This window comes from Mustela putorius, unplaced genomic scaffold (assembly GCF_011764305.1).
Source record: "Mustela putorius furo isolate JIRA1106 unplaced genomic scaffold, ASM1176430v1.1 tig00000585_pilon_pilon_pilon, whole genome shotgun sequence".
In the NCBI taxonomy this organism is placed as follows: Eukaryota; Metazoa; Chordata; class Mammalia; order Carnivora; family Mustelidae; genus Mustela; species Mustela putorius.
In genome coordinates, this window is record NW_025421424.1 from 11412743 (window position 1) to 11430900 (window position 18158).

The 18158-nt window shown below is 56.3% G+C and overlaps 2 protein-coding genes across 12 annotated transcripts; both read right to left on the reverse strand.

The window, feature by feature from the left end:
* Positions 1–362: 362 nt before the first annotated feature.
* On the reverse strand, positions 363–6057 carry LOC101689371 (probable transmembrane reductase CYB561D1). Of its 5 annotated transcripts, XM_013044464.2 has the most exons (4): positions 5826–5961; positions 5456–5597; positions 5233–5270; positions 363–4671 (listed from the first exon to the last, which is right to left on the reverse strand). In XM_013044464.2, exons 3-4 carry the CDS (start codon positions 5242–5244, stop codon positions 4120–4122), a joined length of 564 nt encoding a protein of 187 aa, XP_012899918.1. In that variant the 5' UTR covers positions 5245–5270; positions 5456–5597; positions 5826–5961; the 3' UTR covers positions 363–4119. The 5 variants fall into 5 exon arrangements, with proteins under 5 accessions (XP_012899918.1, XP_004769756.1, XP_004769755.1 ...); XM_004769699.3 differs by lacking the exon at positions 5456–5597 and having other exon boundaries at positions 363–4623; positions 5826–6057; XM_004769698.3 differs by lacking the exon at positions 5456–5597 and having other exon boundaries at positions 5826–6057.
* Positions 6058–7329: 1272 nt separating this feature from the next.
* ATXN7L2 (ataxin 7 like 2) lies at positions 7330–16238 on the reverse strand. 7 transcript variants are annotated; one of them, XR_006607292.1, is made up of 11 exons: positions 16076–16238; positions 14052–14117; positions 13574–13678; positions 12948–13158; positions 12357–12667; positions 11695–11777; positions 11078–11328; positions 10102–10300; positions 9837–9958; positions 8386–9348; positions 7330–7576 (listed from the first exon to the last, which is right to left on the reverse strand). XR_006607292.1 is itself a non-coding variant. In XM_045081943.1 (11 exons), the coding sequence occupies exons 1-11, from the start codon at positions 16200–16202 to the stop codon at positions 7562–7564; spliced, it is 2286 nt and encodes a 761-aa protein (XP_044937878.1). In that variant the 5' UTR covers positions 16203–16238; the 3' UTR covers positions 7330–7561. The 7 variants fall into 7 exon arrangements, 5 of the variants coding, with proteins under 5 accessions (XP_044937878.1, XP_004769759.1, XP_012899913.1 ...); XR_006607291.1 differs by having other exon boundaries at positions 8170–9348; XM_045081943.1 differs by having other exon boundaries at positions 8553–9348.
* Positions 16239–18158: the final 1920 nt, after the last annotated feature.

An 18158-nucleotide genomic window follows, 5' to 3' on the forward strand; every position in this document is an offset into this window, starting at 1 on the left:
CAGAAGCGCAGAATTAGGCAGGAGAGACTAGACAGACATGGGACCTGCTCTAAGAACTTCAGGCTGGATGAGGGGACAAGTGCACTGACTTCCAAATTTACAATCAGCCTCATGCCCTGAAAACACCAGGCAGGCAGCACTTAGGGCTGGCTTTGCTAGGGTCATAACTTTGGTCACAGAGTACACGACAGCTGACCTTGCACCTAGCAAGAGGAAATGTGTGTGTGTTCCCTTTTGACGACCAAAAAACAACCTGAGACTTGGGTCCCCGTGGCCTGGTATCCGTAACCATTGACCGCCTCCCTGAAAGAAGCATCCAACCCAGGGCCAGGCCGAGTAAGAGAGAGTCAAGGACAAGAACATACTTAGAAACATATCTGTTTCCATTTGTTTAATGCTTTAGACTTTCCAGTGCCTGTTAACATGCATTCTCTGCTGACCCTCACAACACCCCTGTGAGGTAGGGGGAGCAGTGAACCGCTCACCTGTGGCCACACTGCTGTTAGAAGCCCAGCAAACCCAGTCCTGGCTCCCAGGTCAGTGCTGTGCTTTTCACTGCCTGATCCACAGGCTCTTATGTCAACCAGATACGGGAGCAACAGAGCCCTAACCCAAAAGCCTCCCTGTTCCCTAAGCCCCCAGTAATGCTGAGACTGGGGCATCAGGGCCAGCACTGCCATTCTCAGCAGAGACTACTGTGATCCCCACACCTGCTTTTGTCAAGTGAGAAGGCCTTAGTAATTTTCTCAGGGGGTGCTCGGGGTCCACTCCCAGAGGAAAGAAGCCTCAAGCCAGGGCTAGGAAGTGACCCTCTAACCGCCCCCCTGCTCTCCCCATTCCATTACACTCCAGCCGCCCAGGAGGAGGGGTAAGGTGAGGGCTGGCTGACTCAGCCTGCAAATGCCTGAAGCTCTGGAGCTGAAAGGCCCCAGCACTGTGCAGCTAATGATTATTATTAACTCTGAGCAGGCCTTGGCACAGCAGCCAGCTGGCTCGGGGAGGATGCCTAGATCTCCCACAGTGAGGTTTGAAAAACAAGACCCAGAGCAGCCATTCATGGGGGTGGAAGGGTGGGGACAATGAGAAAGAAGGGGCAGGCTGATGTCAGGAACCGGGAGGGGCAGTGTGCCCTGGGGGGCTGTAGGGAGAGAAGGAACAGGCCAGCAAGGGACAGCAGCCCACCTTTGATGCAGCTCAACAGCCAAGGGGAGGCTGGAAGACTTCCCCAGACACAGCGCCCAGCCATCATCCACACAAACTCCCCCAGGCAGGTGGGGGGTGGGGGAGGGTGTGCTCCAGGGAAGGCATGGTTGGTGGTAGGGGGAGATGGGAGGGGTCTGAACCCAGAACAGTAATCCTGTTACCATTTGGATTTGGTTACAAAAAACATCTACATTTCTAATATCCTCAAGGTTGAGTTTGAAATATAATCATATTTGGAATCAAGTCTTAGTGAGCCTGATATGCAAATCTGTGCAAATGACATGCATTTTTTTTTTTTTTTAATTTGAGCACCCTGGTTGGTTGTTTTTTGTTTTTTGTTTTTTTTTTAAAGGCAAAACAGGCTGACTACTAGCAGCTTTCCCTAGCCAGGGAACAAGGGCAAAAGGGCAGCCATTTGCTTCCTCCCCCCAAGGCCTCTGCCTCATTGTGGAGGTGCCCAGCTAACATCCCAGATGGGGAGATACAGAGAGGTGGGGAGAACAGAGGGAGGAGGGCTATGGGAGGAGGAAACGCACACAAGGAGGAGGCGTGTGCAGCCGGCAGCCACCCAGCTCCCAGCTGGAGGAAGAGTGCCCTGGCACTGAGGTCTAATGGTTGTCCAGCTGCTGCCCCAGGATGTGAGGGCAGGTGGCGATGGAGGGAGAGATGCAGAAGGGGGAGGGAAGTCCCCCTGACAATCTGGCGGACCAGGAAGAAGGGCTCCTCCTGGTGACCTACTCCCTATACTGCAGTCAGACAGGCTCTGCAAAGACCACCTGTGCCCTCCTCTCTGCCCTGTGGCCCTGCCCTCCAGGCCTCCTGGTCAGAGAGGTGACAGCTGGGGCCCCTTCCTCCTGCGGAATATAAATTACTTCCCCCTTCCTCTGAGGGCTGGGAATAGACATCAGCTGGCACAGCCCACGCAAACTACCGGCTGTCAGCCCGCCCGCCCGCCTGCCCAGCAGCCCCCGCACCACCTGGGAGCAGGCGACACCTCAGGCAGGCTCAGGCTTTATGGCGCTGGCTGCCTGGCTCGCGGAAGCTGGTGAACCTCACCCCACTCTGTCACCCTGCTGTAGACAGAGTGAGACTCCCAGCACTGGCTGTGATGGGGGAGAGGAGAACGAGTCTCCGAGCGGTAACCCTCAATAACAATGTCCTTCATGCCATGCCAGGCACCATCTCTTCCAAGTTCAGACCACACTGGGTAGTCTGAGAGGGGAGAGAAGGCAAGCAGACAGGAATAATCACCCTCTGAAGGTGCAGAGACCCTCAGTTTAGATGCTCCAAGTCTGGAGAGCTTCTGGGAGACGCCATCTGACCCAGTGAGATCCGCTCAGAGGACTTCTGCCCTTGCAGTCCCCATTCCTAGACTGTTAAACCATGCCAACCTCCTTGCTTCTGAACCACTCAGGGAGGGAGGTCTTCAATCTTAGGAAGAGCCAGGGCATCTAAATTACTGTCATCTAGGAACTCCTGCCCTGCTCCCGGGACTGGGGCTCCAGTCCCTTCACCCAGGCCTCCTGCAGCTCCCACTGGGCTGTCTATCCACCTCAACACCAGCTTTCCTGGCGTGGCTGTCTTCAGTCCTTGCCATGATCTATGGAGGTCCACCCCCGAGCGAGCCAGACCACAGTTAAGCCAATCTGGCATCCAGCTCACCACTGAGGAAAGCCTGGGGAACTACCTTCAGTTTGGAACAAGGAGTGGGTTTCTGCAGGGAAGAGGGCCCAGCCCCTTTTTGCCAACTGGCACCACACTCAGCCCCCTCCTGGGCCAAAGAGCTGGCAAGAGACAGCAACTGAGAAGAGCTTAGTTGAGAAGGGGAACCGGGGAGACTTTGTTTTTCCTAGATCAGAATAGCCCTACCCCACTTCCTTAACTCTTATTTTGTTCTAAAAATTCTGGAATACCTCCACAAAGATATGTGCTAGGGCATGAACCTGAGCCCTAGGAAGGGCTATGAGAGGTTCAGGACAACTGTGCCACTCAGAACACCTGTCAGGGAAAGGCACTCACCCATGTCCTGCAGCCCTCAAGCCCAGATTCTGAGGTGGGCTGAAGGGTGTTCTTAACTGAGCTAAGAAGCCCAGCCAGGAGCCAGAGGCTTGCTGAAGCCAATGCCCTTCCACTCCTACAAAAGCTTTAAAGTGACTTCAGTGCTTTTAACTGTCTTGGGAGTTCAAGAGAGCCTCGTCCAGGACTCTTCTCTCCACAGTGCCTGACCCCCTGTGCCCTAGTCCAGGAGCCCAATCAGCAGATTCCTGGAAGGCCACGGGGGCAGACCTGTCCCTCCAAAGGGATAACGGGATAATGAATTTAGGAATGACATCCTGAGTCTGCTTAGCGGTCCAGAGAGGGGAGTGTGTTTCTGTGGCATCAACCTGACAGACACTGAATGTTGGAGATTGTTTAGAAACACTCACCCATGACACAGATGCAGAAACTGGTCCCGAGATGTGTGACTTGCCTAAGGTTGCCCAACAGACTCTACAAGAACCATAACCCATGGTCTCCCTCCAAACTGCTTTCTCGAAGACTCCCCACCCCCGCCAAAACCACTGTTGTCATTCCTAAGTTACTGGAACCCAATTCTCTATCAGACACACAGGCAAGAAATGACTGTGAACACCCTCACCACCACCACCCAAAACTTCTGTCTCCAATCACGAATGGAGGCTTCAGGATCAAGCCTCCCCCGGCCCTGCCCACCACCTTCCACTGGCACCCAGTATACTTCCCCACTTTGACCCACTGAGTCGTCATCAGAAATAGCACTTTGGGTTTCTGCAGCTGCTGGCCCAGTGAAGAAGTATAAAACCCCTACTACTTCTGAAATGAATCCCCTAAAGGTCATAAAAGGGAACATTTAGGTCCAAGACAAGTGTCCCACCTACATTCAGAGTTCAGAGGAACTCACATTTCCATTTTCTTCTTTGGCAAGTAGGAGCTGGAGATCTGGTGCATGATCACCAGGGCCGGATAGAGGGGCAGGGCCAGGCACAGGTACCAGGCTGTGCCTTTGATCTGGGCCTGGAACCACACTGAGTACATGCCCAGGAGCACCGTTACTGTAGCCAGCAGATAGACTACTAGTCCACATGTCAGATGGTAGAGCTTGAGGCGAGCCACTCTTGAGACCCTGGCTGCTCGAGGACAGAGGAGGCAGAACCCACACAGTGCCTGACCACTAGTGGCCAGCAGTGTCAGAGCCCCTGCCCAGCTGTGCCAGGACACCAGGTGGGGCAGCTCACTGCGGGTCCTGCTGAAGATGATGAAGCCCAGGCCCAGGGCTGCACAGAGGATGGCCAGGGTCTGCCCTGCCCAGTGGAGCCGGATCCGGGCCTTGCGGGAGCAGAAGAAGAACAGGGAGTGTTCAGGCGAGAAGAGTAGGATGGCCTCAGCCATGCAGAGGCAGAACTGTGAACACAGGAGAGGGCCAGTGAGCCTCAGGCCCAGCGTGGAGGCCTAAGGAAAAGGAGGTGCTCTCATACATCCAAACAAGGATGACAAAGGGTGATGGCTAAAGAACTCCACCCCCGCCCCCGACCTCCTGCCTCACAGGTCAGCATTTCTGGACACAAGTGGGAATCAACACTTGAGTGGAAGTCTTATCATTCAGGCTGACCGGAATGCCAACCTCCACAGCCAATGACTCCCTATTTCTTTACCAATGTTAAGCAAATCTATAGCAAATGTTAAACTGCCTCCTGAATTTTGCGAGTTGGGGGTAAGGGGTAAGGGAGTTGGGAAGGATGGGTGATTGCACAACACTACTACTACTTCCTCCTTTCAGACCCTAGGAGAGAAAGACTCATCTTCCATCCCCTCCCAACACCCCTCAACCACCTGACATTAACTACAGCCCAGCCTTCCATATCTCTCAACCGAGCTGCAGGGGACGATGGAACCCTCGCTCTTTCCCCCACCTCTCTGAGCCTTAGAAAAAGGCTGAGCCTCTGAAAGCCTGATGCTTCCCTACGGGGCATTTCCAAACAAATCAGCTGCAGAAAAGAAACTCAAACTCACCGCCAAGGCCATGAATACAGGGTGCCAGGAGAAAAGACCTAAGAATCAAAGAGAACAGACTGACGGCTGGGCACCATGTTTCTGCCCCCGTGGCTGGCTGGAACCCAAACAATCCGGCTACAGGGGACAGGTCAGTGCACTATTCCCAGCCCGAATGAGGAACTCCGCGCAAAGTGGAGCAGCCAATCGGGCTTACGGTGAGCAACCAAGGGGGAAAACATACACCAGTCTGGCCTGGATTCCCCATCCGGCAGTTCGGCAGCTCGGCAGCTCAGCTGGGCAGCTCGCAGCTGTCAGCCCAGTCCTAGGATGGACCTTGGCCTCCTTTACTTGCATCCTCCACGAGGGGCTCCGCTTCTGTTGTACTGGTGAGTTCAACTGAGTGTGTCGACCTTCCGACCCCCGCGCCCAAAGCCCCACCCTTCCAGGACCCACCTCCCGGGGCCGGCCCCACCACGCCCTTACTACCCCTCCACAGCTCGCCCCTCCACTGCGGGGGTCCTCACTCCGGGTCTCGGAGCACTCCCAGCTACGCTCCCTTAGCATCCTGGCTCCGCCCCTTTCCCTGGCCCCGCCCCGCCTTGCACACTCACTGGTTCCCGGCCGGGACAACACAGTCAGGAAGATGGTGAAACCCAAAGCCACCAGGTGCGCCAAGATCCCACTGCCTGTCCGCAGCCAAAGGGTCAGTCTCGGCTCCCTCGCCGGAGCGGGAACCAGACCTGCCTCCAGGGGCTGCATAGCCGGGCCGGGCCGGCGCACACTCCCGGCGGCTGGAGCGCGTCTTCCGGGTTTGAGATCGCGGAGGCGGCCGCTGCTGCGGGAGAGGCCCCTCCCCCGGCCGCCGCCGACACTACGACGGCCTTGCCCACAGCGCCCTCTGGAGGCTGGGGGGAAAGCGCGTCCGCCCTGGAGAGCCGTGGGGCGGGGGCAGAAGGGGACCAGACTGCAGGTGGCCAGCCGGGTTTCTTCTGTCAACCTCGTTTGTACCTTTCTGTCCACCAGGGCTTACGTCTCAAGTAGCCTGTGGAAATTACACTTATGGCAACTAATTCCACCCATACCCCAATCACAAACTTCGCACGATGAACCAAAAGTGTGAAACCAGTGCTTTGATCTTCCAGAAACACTGGATTTCTCAGCTTGCCCACGCCCTCCTGCCCTCCCTTCTTCTGGCTTGTTAAGGGAGTTAAGAGTCCTCCCTGCCTAAAAGCAAGGGCACTGGAAGGTAAGGACCAAGCCAGAAAATATTGCCCATGCCTGGTGAGTTCAGGTTTGAGGACCAAAGGAGGGGGGTTACAACTGTGTCACCCCTGTTGGCACATTAGCCTCCAGTGACATACATGGAAGAACTAGGGCACTCCCAGCCCTTCCCACCTCCACACCATCTGCTCAGCCCTGGGAAGCCAGGTGATCCTGAGGGACCAGGACCTCCCACATTCCTGCTGCCTCCCACACCATAAGTTTCCTAAGTGATCATACATTTCCCCTTCCTGCCTCCAAAAAGGTGTAGTTCAGCTTAAGGAGGCCTACCTAGGAGAGACTCTACCCTTTCCTGAAGGGCAAACCCACAGGGACCAGGGACCAGGGACCAAAAGAGCCTGTCCCACAGAAGTCACAGACATCGTTAGAGCAGTTACCAACTTAATTCAAGCTCCCCCAGTGGTTGAGAAAATGAGGCTGCTAGGGAGAGACGGCAAGGGCAGGAACAGCTGAAGAGACTGAAGCAATAGTTCAGAGACTATGATGGAGGCCCGGCAGTGCTGGAAGACTGGAAAAGGGCCCAGGCCAACTCCCACAGGCCCTCAGGGCAAAGACCTGAAAGGAGAGCCCCGAGGAGTGGCTCCCTTACCCCTGTTGTTTCCCTTTCCAGCGGGACAGGAGTCATCTCTGGGATCAAGATTCCGGTGAGCCCTTCTTGCTCCAAGCCATATGCCTCAACATCCTCTCTGGAGAGAAGACTCCCCCATGACACAAACCCTGGCCATTCCCACACCGTTTAGACAAAAATATAGGAGCATAAGAGACTTCTGCAGGCAAGCGCCAGGAGCTGGAGTCTGGCTGCCTATCATCTCCACCTCCTGGGGTGCGGATGGGGACAGCAATGACACTCATTTTATTACATCTTTTTCCTTCCTTTTCTCTGTTTCTGTTTTTACATTTTCTTAGCAGCAACAGAACAGGGAGACAGTCTTGAGGTATTTTAAAGAGTTTTTTTTTTTCTTAAAAAAAATAATATAAAGTTATAAAAAGCGGCAGCAGCCTGGGGCCCGGATCTGGAGGGGAGGAGGTGCTGGCGGCTCCATCGTGGTGGGCAGGCACTTTCTTGTTAATGGGCTTTCGACTGCAGGAAGACAAGAGGCAAGAGACTCGGTCAGGCTGGGGGCCTACCAGTCCTGCTTCCCAGTGAACTGTGTGGACTATGAGAGCTAAAGCTTGCTTTCTTCCTGGCTGGGCTGCTGCCCAATGATGGACGACGGGAAAAATGAATGCCAGTGGATCAGGGACAGCCTGAGAATGTCCATGCACACATGCGTGCACACATGGGGGCATGGTCCAACTCACTACTCTCATAAGGGTGCCAGAGGAGTGGGTATGCATCTGGCCTGTGCCTACACCAGGAGGGCACCCGATTTCTCGCCACGGGCAAGCCCCTCCTGCCCTCCTATGGACAGCCCAGAGTGTGCTACTCCAGGGCTCCCATCAGAAGAGGCGCATAAACCGGTTGCTGGCTTTCCCAGAAACCCTGGAGGACTTGCCTGGCGCATGAAATCCTGGAAGCCGCACATATGCTTACAAGGACCTCAGGTGACATCCCTGGCCTTCTAGGCCCTGAGGCCCAGAGGCAGAACCCATGAACAAGACCAACCCACCCACTCTGCCACCCAGCATATCAGGCCACTGCTAGAGACCCACGCTCAACCCCACTGCTCAAACCTTTCCCATCAGAGTTCATGAAGTCCAGCTTCCTTTCCTTTGGGGGACACAGGTGGCTCCAGTTCCTGGTGTGAAGGCCACAGCCAGATCAGAAAGTGGCCCTTTTGTTAAAACAGAAGGAGGTGTGGGGGCAGGGGACAGGCAGCTCAAGGGAGAGACAGATGGGGGAAGGCCCATCAAGCAAAAGCTGGGTCACCTTTTAAAGAGCTGACCTACCTCTCCCTACAGGAGACGGTCCCGGAACTCTCTCAATTTCCCCTTTCAGAATCCCTTCCCTGCACAAACACTTAGCACCTTCTCTGTGCCGGGTTCCCACTGTGTGCTCTACCCTGGTCCATCCTGATCTCTCCCTGCCCATGCTCTCCAGAGAGCTGGGCTGGTACCTTCAGTGTAGAACACTTCTCCTCAAAGGCCATGGCAGGACCCGGCTTCTTGCGGCGCACAGAGCAGGCCGCATCGGCACGGGCGCCGGCCTGGCAGTGCTTGGCCTTCACCGGCCGGCAGTAAGTGGCCAGGTTTTTCCGCTTCTTGGCTACCTCCTCCTCAGAGAGGCAGTTGGTGGGCAGGGCCTTGGCTGGGTGTCCGGCTGCTCCCCGGCTGTCCAGCTGAGAAGCCTTGATGGGTGTCGGGGGTTGATGAAGGGAGCCCCGACAGTCCAGAGGCCCTGCCCGCTTCACTCTTGGCCCCACCGTCCCATTGAGTCCCATGCCCAGGGCTGTTTTAGTCTTGGCCGAGAGGCCCCGGCAGCCAGAGGGTTTGCCTTTTCCAGAGGGCTCCAGGATGCAGGTCCGTTTGAAGGTGGTGGGGCCGGGGGATAACTTTCGCTTTCGAGAAGGGGCCTCCACCTCGACCCCGTCCTTGCCTTTGGACGACTTGCTGGCCTTCGAAGGTGGGAGTTTGCTGAAGGATGGGGATGGCGTGTTGGCAGGCAGTGGTGAGGTGATGGCCTGGGCCCCCCCCATGCATTCTGCCTGGCTGCAGGCCGCAGCCACACTGGGGGAGCCTGCAGGGTAGCTGGGGACCAGGCTGTCCTTGGCAGGGGGTGTGGAGGCTGGGCAGGCAGGTCTGGGGGGCAGGCCTGGAAGGCGGGGGCAGCTGCCTGTAGAGGACGGGCTCAGGGGAGCAGACAGTGGGGAGCTGACAAGGTGGGACGGAGGCTCAGCCGCGGGTGGGATCTTCCTGCAGCAAAAAGAGAGCTCTGCTGTGACACCAAGCAAGCAAGAGGACCTCCCCACCAACCTCCACCCGGCTCTCTGCCCCACCTAGAAATGGCCCACAGAGCCCCAGCCTTGCTGCCATCTGCTGGGAGATGCTGGAACTGAGGCTTAGGAAGAAAGCACAGGGGTAGAGAGCTGTGAACTAGTATAGGGACCCATTAAGAACCTTATTTCAAATTTCAGTTTGGGGACCCCTATCCCTAGTTACCCAAAAGGTACTGGAAGTGACAGATAAGAGTCAGACTTCACTCCCACACCCCCCATTCTTGCCCTGCCTCGGCCCAGCCACAGGCTGTCAAGTTCCCTCACCTCCTCTTCATTCTATCTGGGGTCTCGCCCGAACAGCCGAACCGCATCTACAGGTAAGTGAGAAGAATGAGGGCTTCTGAAGCCCATGGATGTCCGGGGCCCGGGGTCTAAGGAGGACAATTCCAGACCCAAAAGACTCACTTCCACATGTGTGAGCTAAGGTGCCGTTCCAGCATGGAGCTCAGTGCTGAGCAGAACCGGTCCAGCCGGCGGCTAAACACGTAGCATCCTGGACTCACCAGCCGGCTCCCAAAGGTGCAGAACTAGAGGTAGAAGGAGGGGCCAAGGTTAGCGGGGCCTGGGAGGCAGGGCGCGCACTTGCGCAAAGGATCTGACCTCCTCCCCAAGCTGTGGGCCGGGAGGGCTGGGCCACCCCCCACCCCAGGTCCCAGCCCCAGGTCCTTACCGCCTGTGGCCGCGGGGGCCGGGTTGCATAATGGCAGTCAGGGGAGAGGTGGAGGTCGTCAGATGTCCCCTCCTCCTCACTCTCCTCGCTGGAGGCCTGGGCCCCACCCCGGGGCAGGGGAAAGGGGAACAGGCCTGGGTCCCCATCACCACCACAGGGGCCTTCATCATCCAACTCACTCTCAGAGGAGGCCCGGGACCTGGAAGGGCCAAAGGGGACATGAGGGCGAAGAGAAGGGAGTGGGTCAGGGTGGGGGTGTCCCTGAACCCGCCAAGCTCAAAAAAGCCAGGGCAGACACCCTGCTGGGCAATGAGACAAAGAGAAAGGAGGGCAGGAAGGGAGAGAACAACAGAGCTCACAAGAGTGAGAGCCAGAAAGGTCGGGGCCACAGCTCCCAAGGGATCCTCTCCCCAGCCCCTTTGCTTCCCAGGCCCTGCCTTCTGGGGCGGTGGGGAATCTGCTCCAGATTCGCCTCCTCCAGAACATCTTCTGAGCTTAACTGCACCCAGCTCTGGTCAGCTCCGTCAATTCTCTCAACCCCCTCTCGCAACACGTATTCCTGTCAGCCTTTCTGGGAGCTGAGCCTGTTTCTGGTCTGCCCCTTGTGTTATGGGCAGAGATGTGTGTGTGTGTCTCCTTTGGCAAGGTGGGTTCTCCCTGGGCTCTGGTGCAACCTCTGCACATGAAGGGGCCAGTGAATGAACACACAGTAGGACTGCCTCACCCAGGACCCTGACCCTTGCAGTTCCCAAGGTACAGGTTTTTATTCCAGGCCCTGGAACCAGGCCCCTACAGAGGCTGAGGTACCTCGGCATGCTGGGGTAGGAGCGGGGAGTCCCCTGCTTCTGCACAGCTAACAGGGGCCCCAGCTAGCTCCCCAACTTGGGGTGGAGTGCGACTCCCTGGGCCTGTCTCCCAAAGTCCCTGATGGCTTGGGACCAAGTGTCCCCAGGTGGGGGACTAGACCTGGACGTACCTGGGCAGTGCACAGAATGGGTAGGTCTGCTTGGCGCGAGCAGAGAAGGTGCTGCTGGGGGCGGCCGCTGCCACAACCTGGACTGAGGAGGGGGGCTCCTGGGAGGGGCGCTCAAGAGTGGGCTCCTTGCGCCCTGGGCTCTTCTCTTTGGGAGATTCCCCTTTGCGGGAATTGGCCTTCAGCTCTGCCACTAGCACGTCAAAGTCCTTGGCTCGGCCCTGGACCTCCCGGCGCTGGTGCACCGAGTGGATCTAGAACAGAGCAGGGTGAAGGGTGGGGAGGGCATGTGAGCTGAGCAGGAGTGAGGGGCAGCAGGGTGTGCAAGCCTAGGCAAGCAGAGAGAGGGGGTTTGAGTATGTTTGTAGGGGTACTTGTGTGTCTTTGTTTCACTCCCAGCCGCCATAGGCCCAGAATCTTCCTTTGGAGTGGGGCAGTCTGCCTACTGCCTCTAGCCTGGCCCCACTGGGGGCAGCCTCCTCTCCCCCTTGCCTTACTTGGGCTTCACCCCCACCCCCCACCCCTGAGCTGAATCTTGGATAACACTGCAGTTTCTCTCCTTGCCCAGGGCCCATGTCTGTGCTGTCCTCCCTCACTCTGTGCAGCGGGGCGGAGATTACCTTGCAGGTCAGCAGGCGTGTACAGATCTTTTTGGTCTCTGGGTTTATTACCCCACACTGCCTGTTGAGGTCGCACTCCTTCCCTGTGGGGAAAATTCCCATGAACCTCAAGGCCATTTCCAGGAGGCCCACGGAAGGCCTGGGAAGAGCTGGGCCTAAGACAGAAGAACCTCTAGCCCTCAAGTCCAAACTGTAGCCTTCCAGAGAAATTCCTCTGGGCATCAGAGAGAAACTCTCTGCTGGGCACAAGAACCATCCCCGCCCCCATCCCCAGCCCAGGCGCTCCTTTTGGTGACTCCAAGGCCAAAACAGGGCAATGCAGATCAAACAACAAAAGCAGCCACAGGCATCTGGGATGCCAGGGAAACCAGCTGTGGGAGCGGTCTGGTGCCCTGGATCTAGGTGAGAGGAGAGATAAAGGTCAATGGCCCAGGGTAAGGGAGAATACCTTCCCCTGCTTGGGCATCAACTCTCTTAGCCTTGGTCAGGAGACCTGAGCTGGAGAGAAGCTTCCTAGAAAGCAAGTGTATGCCCACGTCAAGTGGTAACCAGAGATGGCCAGGCCCACTCCTTCCTGACCCTCTCCAATAGGCCCAAGGACAAAGCAGTCCAAAGGGGTCCCCCACTCTACCTTCCTGACTCCCAAGACCATGACTACTCACGGGCCATCTTCCGATGGGTTTTGGGGGGCAGCCTGGCCCCACCAGGCTCCTTTTCAGGGGGGCTGCCTTCAGCCCGGTGACTGGGGCCCTCGCTGGGGGTCATCTCGATGCTCTCTCTCCCCGGAGGTTCTTTAGAAGGGGGTGCCATGGGGTTTTTCCCAGGGGAGTCCTTGGTGAGGCCACCAGGCTGGCTGAGGAAAGCAGAGGGCGGGGCCACCCTGATTCCATGTCCATCGGGCTTCGGGAGACTGGACATCTTCTCCAGATTCACCACAGGCACGAAAAGGCTACACATGGAGAGAGGGTGTGGGCTGGGGGGTAGGGGGGCTGAGCTTGGGCCCTGGACTCTAGCCCAGAGCCATCTCCTTCCCAGCCCTGAAACTTGGGTGGGCTCCAGCAGGGGTGCAGAACATGGGGACAGGGGACCCCATATTCCTTGGAGTACACGGAAGGGAGCTGCAGAGAGAGAGTGGCTGCCTCCTGCTGTGAGCAGTGCTCACTGCCCCACAGCTGTCTCCGTTCATGTTAACCCCTCCCTGGACTAGGGTCAGGGTCAAGGCTGGTCTCAGGGAGTCTCCAGCCTCTCCTTACCAGAGGTTGTCCTTCTGTGTCTTCTCAGGAGGCGGGTGGCCACGGCTCCGGGACCCCTGGCCCTTCTCCCTGGAGGAGGTTTTGGTGGAACCCGGGGCCCTACAAGCTGGGCCCTGCCCATTCACTACATGGCATTTCTGAGAGCTGGCAGGGGCTGGAGGTGGGGGTGGGGCCCGGGCGTAAAGCTTGCTGAGGGGCCCATGTCTTCTTTCTGTCACCAGGAGGTGGAGAGAGTAATCGAGGGTGAGTGGTATCAAGTGCTTCCTTCCCCAACCTCCTAACCCTGCTCACAGACTCATGATACCAAAATCTGCAATTGCCTAAGCCTGAGATTTTAAATTTGCCATCTTCCCACTTGAATCTGACCCTTCCGAGACTCAAAATTCTAGGACTCGGCTTCCTGAACCTTTCCACTCTTCCCCTAATTCTTCCCCAATATTCTCCTAGAATTTTGCTCAAACAATCACTCTGACAGGCCACAATCATCTGAAGCCACCCCCAGGACCTTCTGATCCCCAAGGCCTCCCCCTCCATGACCCACATGACCTCCCAACTGACCCTGTCCTCAGAGTTCCACATTCTACCTTTCCCTATCCCCTCTATCTCCTCCCTAGGGCTCCCCTCACCGCAGTGCTTCTGGAAAGCTTGAGGCTTCACCACTTGGCTGCAGTGGTTACACACAACCAAATAGAAGTCGTCATGGGCAGGGCAGTGCCCGAAGATGGACATGTCTGCAATGACAGAAGCCCTTATCACTGGGGCTGGGGATCCCAGGGTTTCCCTGTAAGATCAGACAGCACTCCCCCCAACTCCCAGAAGACACTTTCCCCTCCCCAGCTGGCATGACAGGCTTTATGCTGCATGCCCTCAGCTTCTAGAGCTCAACCTAAGAACACAGGCTGTCAGGTGAATGAGCCCAATCACCTATGATTAAGATCTCCCACAACAGGTCACAGGAGGCAGGGGAATGGGCTGACTCAGACCTAGCAAAGCGAGGATCCCCAGACCTGCTGCTTCAAGCAGCCACCTCCTGGGATATGTTGGAAGAGAGGAAGGTAGTCCTGTCTACTCTAGGCCCCAGACCTAATGTGTGTCAACTCCCACCTTCTTTAATGAGGGTCATGGCATCCAACTTCTTCATGTTTTTGTTACTCTCTTCCAGCTCAGCCCCTGGAGGAGAAACACAGCTTAGAAGGGCCATCCCCACTAGAAACCCCGTCTCGTACCCAACCAGCACTGGTAGCCAAACAGTAGGAAGCCCATACTCTCTAATAAGCTCCTGGTGCTCAGGACCCCTTGGAGAGCCTTTCAGTGGGTCATTCTTAAGTGCCCGTTCTTCTTTCAGCTGCTACCTCTGGAATGAGATGAGCCCCTGCCACCTTTCTTATGGACCCTTCACTCCAAGGGTTCCACTGCTGAGTAGCTGGGTGATTGTGAGTCAGTATGATCTCTTTTCTGGGCCACTTCCCCATTTAAATGGGAAACAATCTTTAACATATTTTGCTATAAATCTTGAAGTCCCTTCTTCATGAGAAGAATATGAGACCATATGAGATTTCTCATATGGTCCTTCCTGCTACTCTGTGCCACACCAAAATCATACGGTCCTTCCTGCTACTCTGTGCCACACCAAACAGATATCTCCCAGGTCCCAATCCCCACGAATGTGACTTTCTTCCACCTGGGTTACTGTGATACTGACAAAGTTACACCCAGCTTCTCAGGTACTGCATTGACAGGATGGTCACAGAGCAGAGAAACTGCCATCTCAGGGGGTCCTCTGGCATCTTCAAAGTCCATTTGGTCAGCTATGCAAGCCCCTCCCCTCTTTAGAGGACTTTGGGCAAGGGTTACCCTTATACCTCAGTTTCTGGGTTGATGACAAAAACATCTTAGCTGTGCAAAGCAGCTCTTGCCCCCATCCCCCTACTTTACTCCTCTCCCCTCCCTCCTCTATGCCCCCTCCCTGTCCCTTGGAAAAAAAAAAAATCAATTCTGAGTCACCAAACCCGGCTGATTCCATTTCCGGTTCTCAAAGCACCCAGACCCTGACAATGGCCCCATCCTTGCCCACCCAGCATGGGACAGCCCGAGGGTGGCCTGGGCATCCACTTAAATGTGCTTCTAACACCTACTGACAGATTTGCCCCTTTCTAGGATGAGAAGATCGCTGACAGTCTTACATAATCTCCAGATATGAGGGGTAGTGGGTCAGGCATGCAAGAGACAAGGGGCAGCTCCCACTCTTAAGTCCATTAAAATGCACTAATGGGCAGAACTGAGCTGGGAGTCAGCCGTCTCAGAGGAGAACAAGTGTCATCAGAGACCGCTCCATGCGGTCTCCTCCTCCATCTCTTCTCACTTGCAAACTTCTTCAGGGCTGTGATGCCTGCTGTCACCCCAAAGGCCATGAGGCCAGGTGCCCCCTGGGGCCCAGGAGACAAAGATCAGCAAAAGGAGATGTCAGCCCGCTTACCAAAGGCACTCAGGGGCCTAGAGAAGGTGGGGGTCGGGGAGAGAGCCAAGAGGCAGGCAGGAGGCCCGGGAAAGGACTGAGGGTTGAGGCACAGAGGGATGGATGGACGGAAAGGAGGGAAGGAGGGAGGAAGGGAGGATGGATAGATGGATGGACAGACGAACTAATGCAGAGGGGGCGGGGGTCCAGTGGTACTGCAACCCGCAGGCAAACGCCGAAAAGGAGCAGGAGGTGTGGGGCAGAAGGCAAAGGAACAAGGGGGGTTGGGAGGGGGGCACAGAAGTGGGGTGCGTGGGAAACACGTGGAGAGGACTGTTGCGGACGGGGAAAGCCCTAGGCAGGTGCAGGAGAGGCGGGAGCTAGAGGACAGCAGGCGAAGAGAAAGGTAAAGGCAAACAGATGTCGGCAGGTACTGGGCACCGGCAGAGGCAGAGGTGGGCAGGGTGGGCTGCGGGCGGTGAGCCGGCACTAGGACCCGGAGGCGCGAAGGTGACGGAGCAGGCGGGCACTAGGACCCGGCGGGTCCTTTGTTTGGGGGGCCGGGGAGCCGGACGGCGGCTCCCGTCGGCGGCTCCCCTCTGCTGGCGGGGGCCCGGAGAGGGGGAGGGGAGACAGTGCTGGGGTCCCCGGACTCTACGGGAGCTTCACTCACCATCGGCCGCGGGCAGGTCGGCCCGTTCCACCCACGAGCTCCAGCTCTGTCCCGCGAAGTCATCGAGACTCGGCACCCGCCGCTCCAGAGCGGCCATTGCTGCCGCCGCGCGTTCACGCACCGCCATCACCGCCGCGGACGCGCGCCCGCCCCGGCGCCACCGCCGCGCGGCCCCCTCCCCCTAGCCCCGCCGCGGGCACGCCTCCCCTCTCCCTCCCACCTTTCCAGCTCACTCTTTGCGCAAGCGCAGCACAGGTTGGCTCCCCCTCACTCTCCCTCTCGCATAGCTTTCTGGGAAGTGTAGTCTTGGCGGGGTTGCTGTTGCCTACGGAGCTTGCTGCAAGAGCCCCTCCAAAATGCACAACTGCGGAGGGCGAAGAGACCAAAGCCCCAGGACCTCGTCTCCTGACCCTTGTGCACACATTCTTTGTGCTACCAGCCCGCCCTCCCAAGCTCACTGCATACACACCCCCGCCCCAAACCTCTCTCTGCCCAAGACGCCCCTCTAAGCCGTGCCTTCGCCAGCTGGCTGGCGCCCCTTCCCGGGCTGGCGGTCAAGAAGCGACTTCGCTCCCCTGTAGATCGAATAGGGTAGGTGCAGGGAGGTGGGCGCTGTGAATCAGAAGGGCAAGGGGAGGGAGTCTGTAGGATGTGCTGAAGGACACAAGGGTTGGAGTGGGGGAGGGTCCTCGGCTCCTGTGTTGTGCCTCTTCTGTGGGAAACCCACGGTGCCCTGATGCAGGGTAGAGGGTTGGAGTGGCGTTGTCTGGGTTTGGGAGGACGTAGATGAGCTGATCAAGATCACCTGTCAGGATGACAGAAGGCTATCTCCGAGCCAGAGCCAGCCCCGGAACTGGGGTGGCCCCCAGGCTGCTGGTGTTTGCAGCATCTCTGCTGATCCTTCTCTCCTCTTGAGAACTGCGATCAATACCCTGTACCGCCTCTTCCCAAACCCTGGCTGGACCCTGACTCCATCCATCACTTTGGCTTCTTTTTCTAATGAATATTTTCTCTGCTGGAAGGGCTGCTACCAGAGCCTCAGCATAGGGAGATTTCTCATCAGATCTGTCATTTTCTTTGCTAAGGCCTGGAAAATACCTTAATCATCCTCTTTCTTCTTCTCAGCTGATAACATTTCTTCCCACCCTCCCACAATCAAAAGACAAAAGCCTCCCCCCCCATCATATCAGAAAAGAGAGACTAGTTCTCTTTTCCCTCTTCAAACCTCACAGCTCAGCCCATATTTATTCCTTCAGCTAGAGGAAATCAAATTGGAGGGTGTGACTTCGAGACCTCAGACTTTCTTCTCATTTTCACCCAGGGAAGGTTTAAGCACTGCAAAAATAATCTCTGAGGGCAATGATTCTTAAGCTGAGAACTACAGATGATCCCTGGGAAGGGGTGGGGGGCGTCGACCAGGATCTTGTTGAAATTGTGACATCGTGTCCAAGTGCGTTTTTCTGGAAGTCACTTGTCCGAAGGGGGATAGAGGTGCAAGTTTGTTCAGGAAGAATCTTTATAGTTAAAAGGGCAAGACATATGGCTCTCACCTCCTGACAGGAAGCTTAAGAGAGCAGATGAAAACAGCATAGTGGAAGCTACTATCTCTTGCCTTTTGAGTTTGCTCAAATTTGGTAAAGAGTCTCAGTTACTTTGGACTAATTGGTTTCTCTCAAAAGAGAAAACGCAGACTCTATTGCTTGGGGTGCAGAGTGGGGAAAAGTGGAATGATGTTTTGGCGGAAATGCTGCTATTTGTCCAAGAATGTAAAGCAATGGGAGGAAGAGAATAAAAATCCCTGGAAGGGCTCTAGTCTTAGCTCTGTCATAGCAAATGTTTTGAAGCACTGTTTATTTAAATGTGTAATAACAAGCACCAGAAAACAACATGCAACATTCTCCCCCCACCCAGCCCCGATCTTCAATCCCAGAAGTAGGAGACCTATAATCATGATAGTGGACGGAACTCAAAATTCTGAAAATGTCCTTCGTGTGCACCCTGGCAGTGTCAGAGTTTAGTAGGGCGGAGGGTGAGTGCCCTGCCTGTTGGCCTCCTACAATCTGGAGAAACTAGACACAGTCTC

What these genes read in the sequence shown, in the direction of transcription:
- LOC101689371 (XM_004769698.3), bottom strand. Translation starts at nt 5,973, where the DNA reads ATGCAGCCCCTGGAGGCAGGTCTGGTTCCCGCTCCGGCGAGGGAGCCG. An exon ending in GTTGTCCCGGCCGGGAACCA is followed by an intron (nt 5,271 to 5,825) that starts GTGAGTGTGCAA and finishes TTTGATTCTTAG; the next exon opens with GTCTTTTCTCCTGGCACCCT. An exon ending in CTGTATTCATGGCCTTGGCG is followed by an intron (nt 4,672 to 5,232) that starts GTGAGTTTGAGT and finishes CCTTTTCCTTAG; the next exon opens with GCCTCCACGCTGGGCCTGAG.
- ATXN7L2 (XM_045081942.1), bottom strand. Translation starts at nt 16,202, where the DNA reads ATGGCGGTGCGTGAACGCGCGGCGGCAGCAATGGCCGCTCTGGAGCGG. An exon ending in AGCTTTCCAGAAGCACTGCG is followed by an intron (nt 13,159 to 13,573) that starts GTGAGGGGAGCC and finishes TCCTGGTGACAG; the next exon opens with AAAGAAGACATGGGCCCCTC. An exon ending in CTTAGCTCACACATGTGGAA is followed by an intron (nt 9,349 to 9,836) that starts GTGAGTCTTTTG and finishes TTTTTGCTGCAG; the next exon opens with GAAGATCCCACCCGCGGCTG.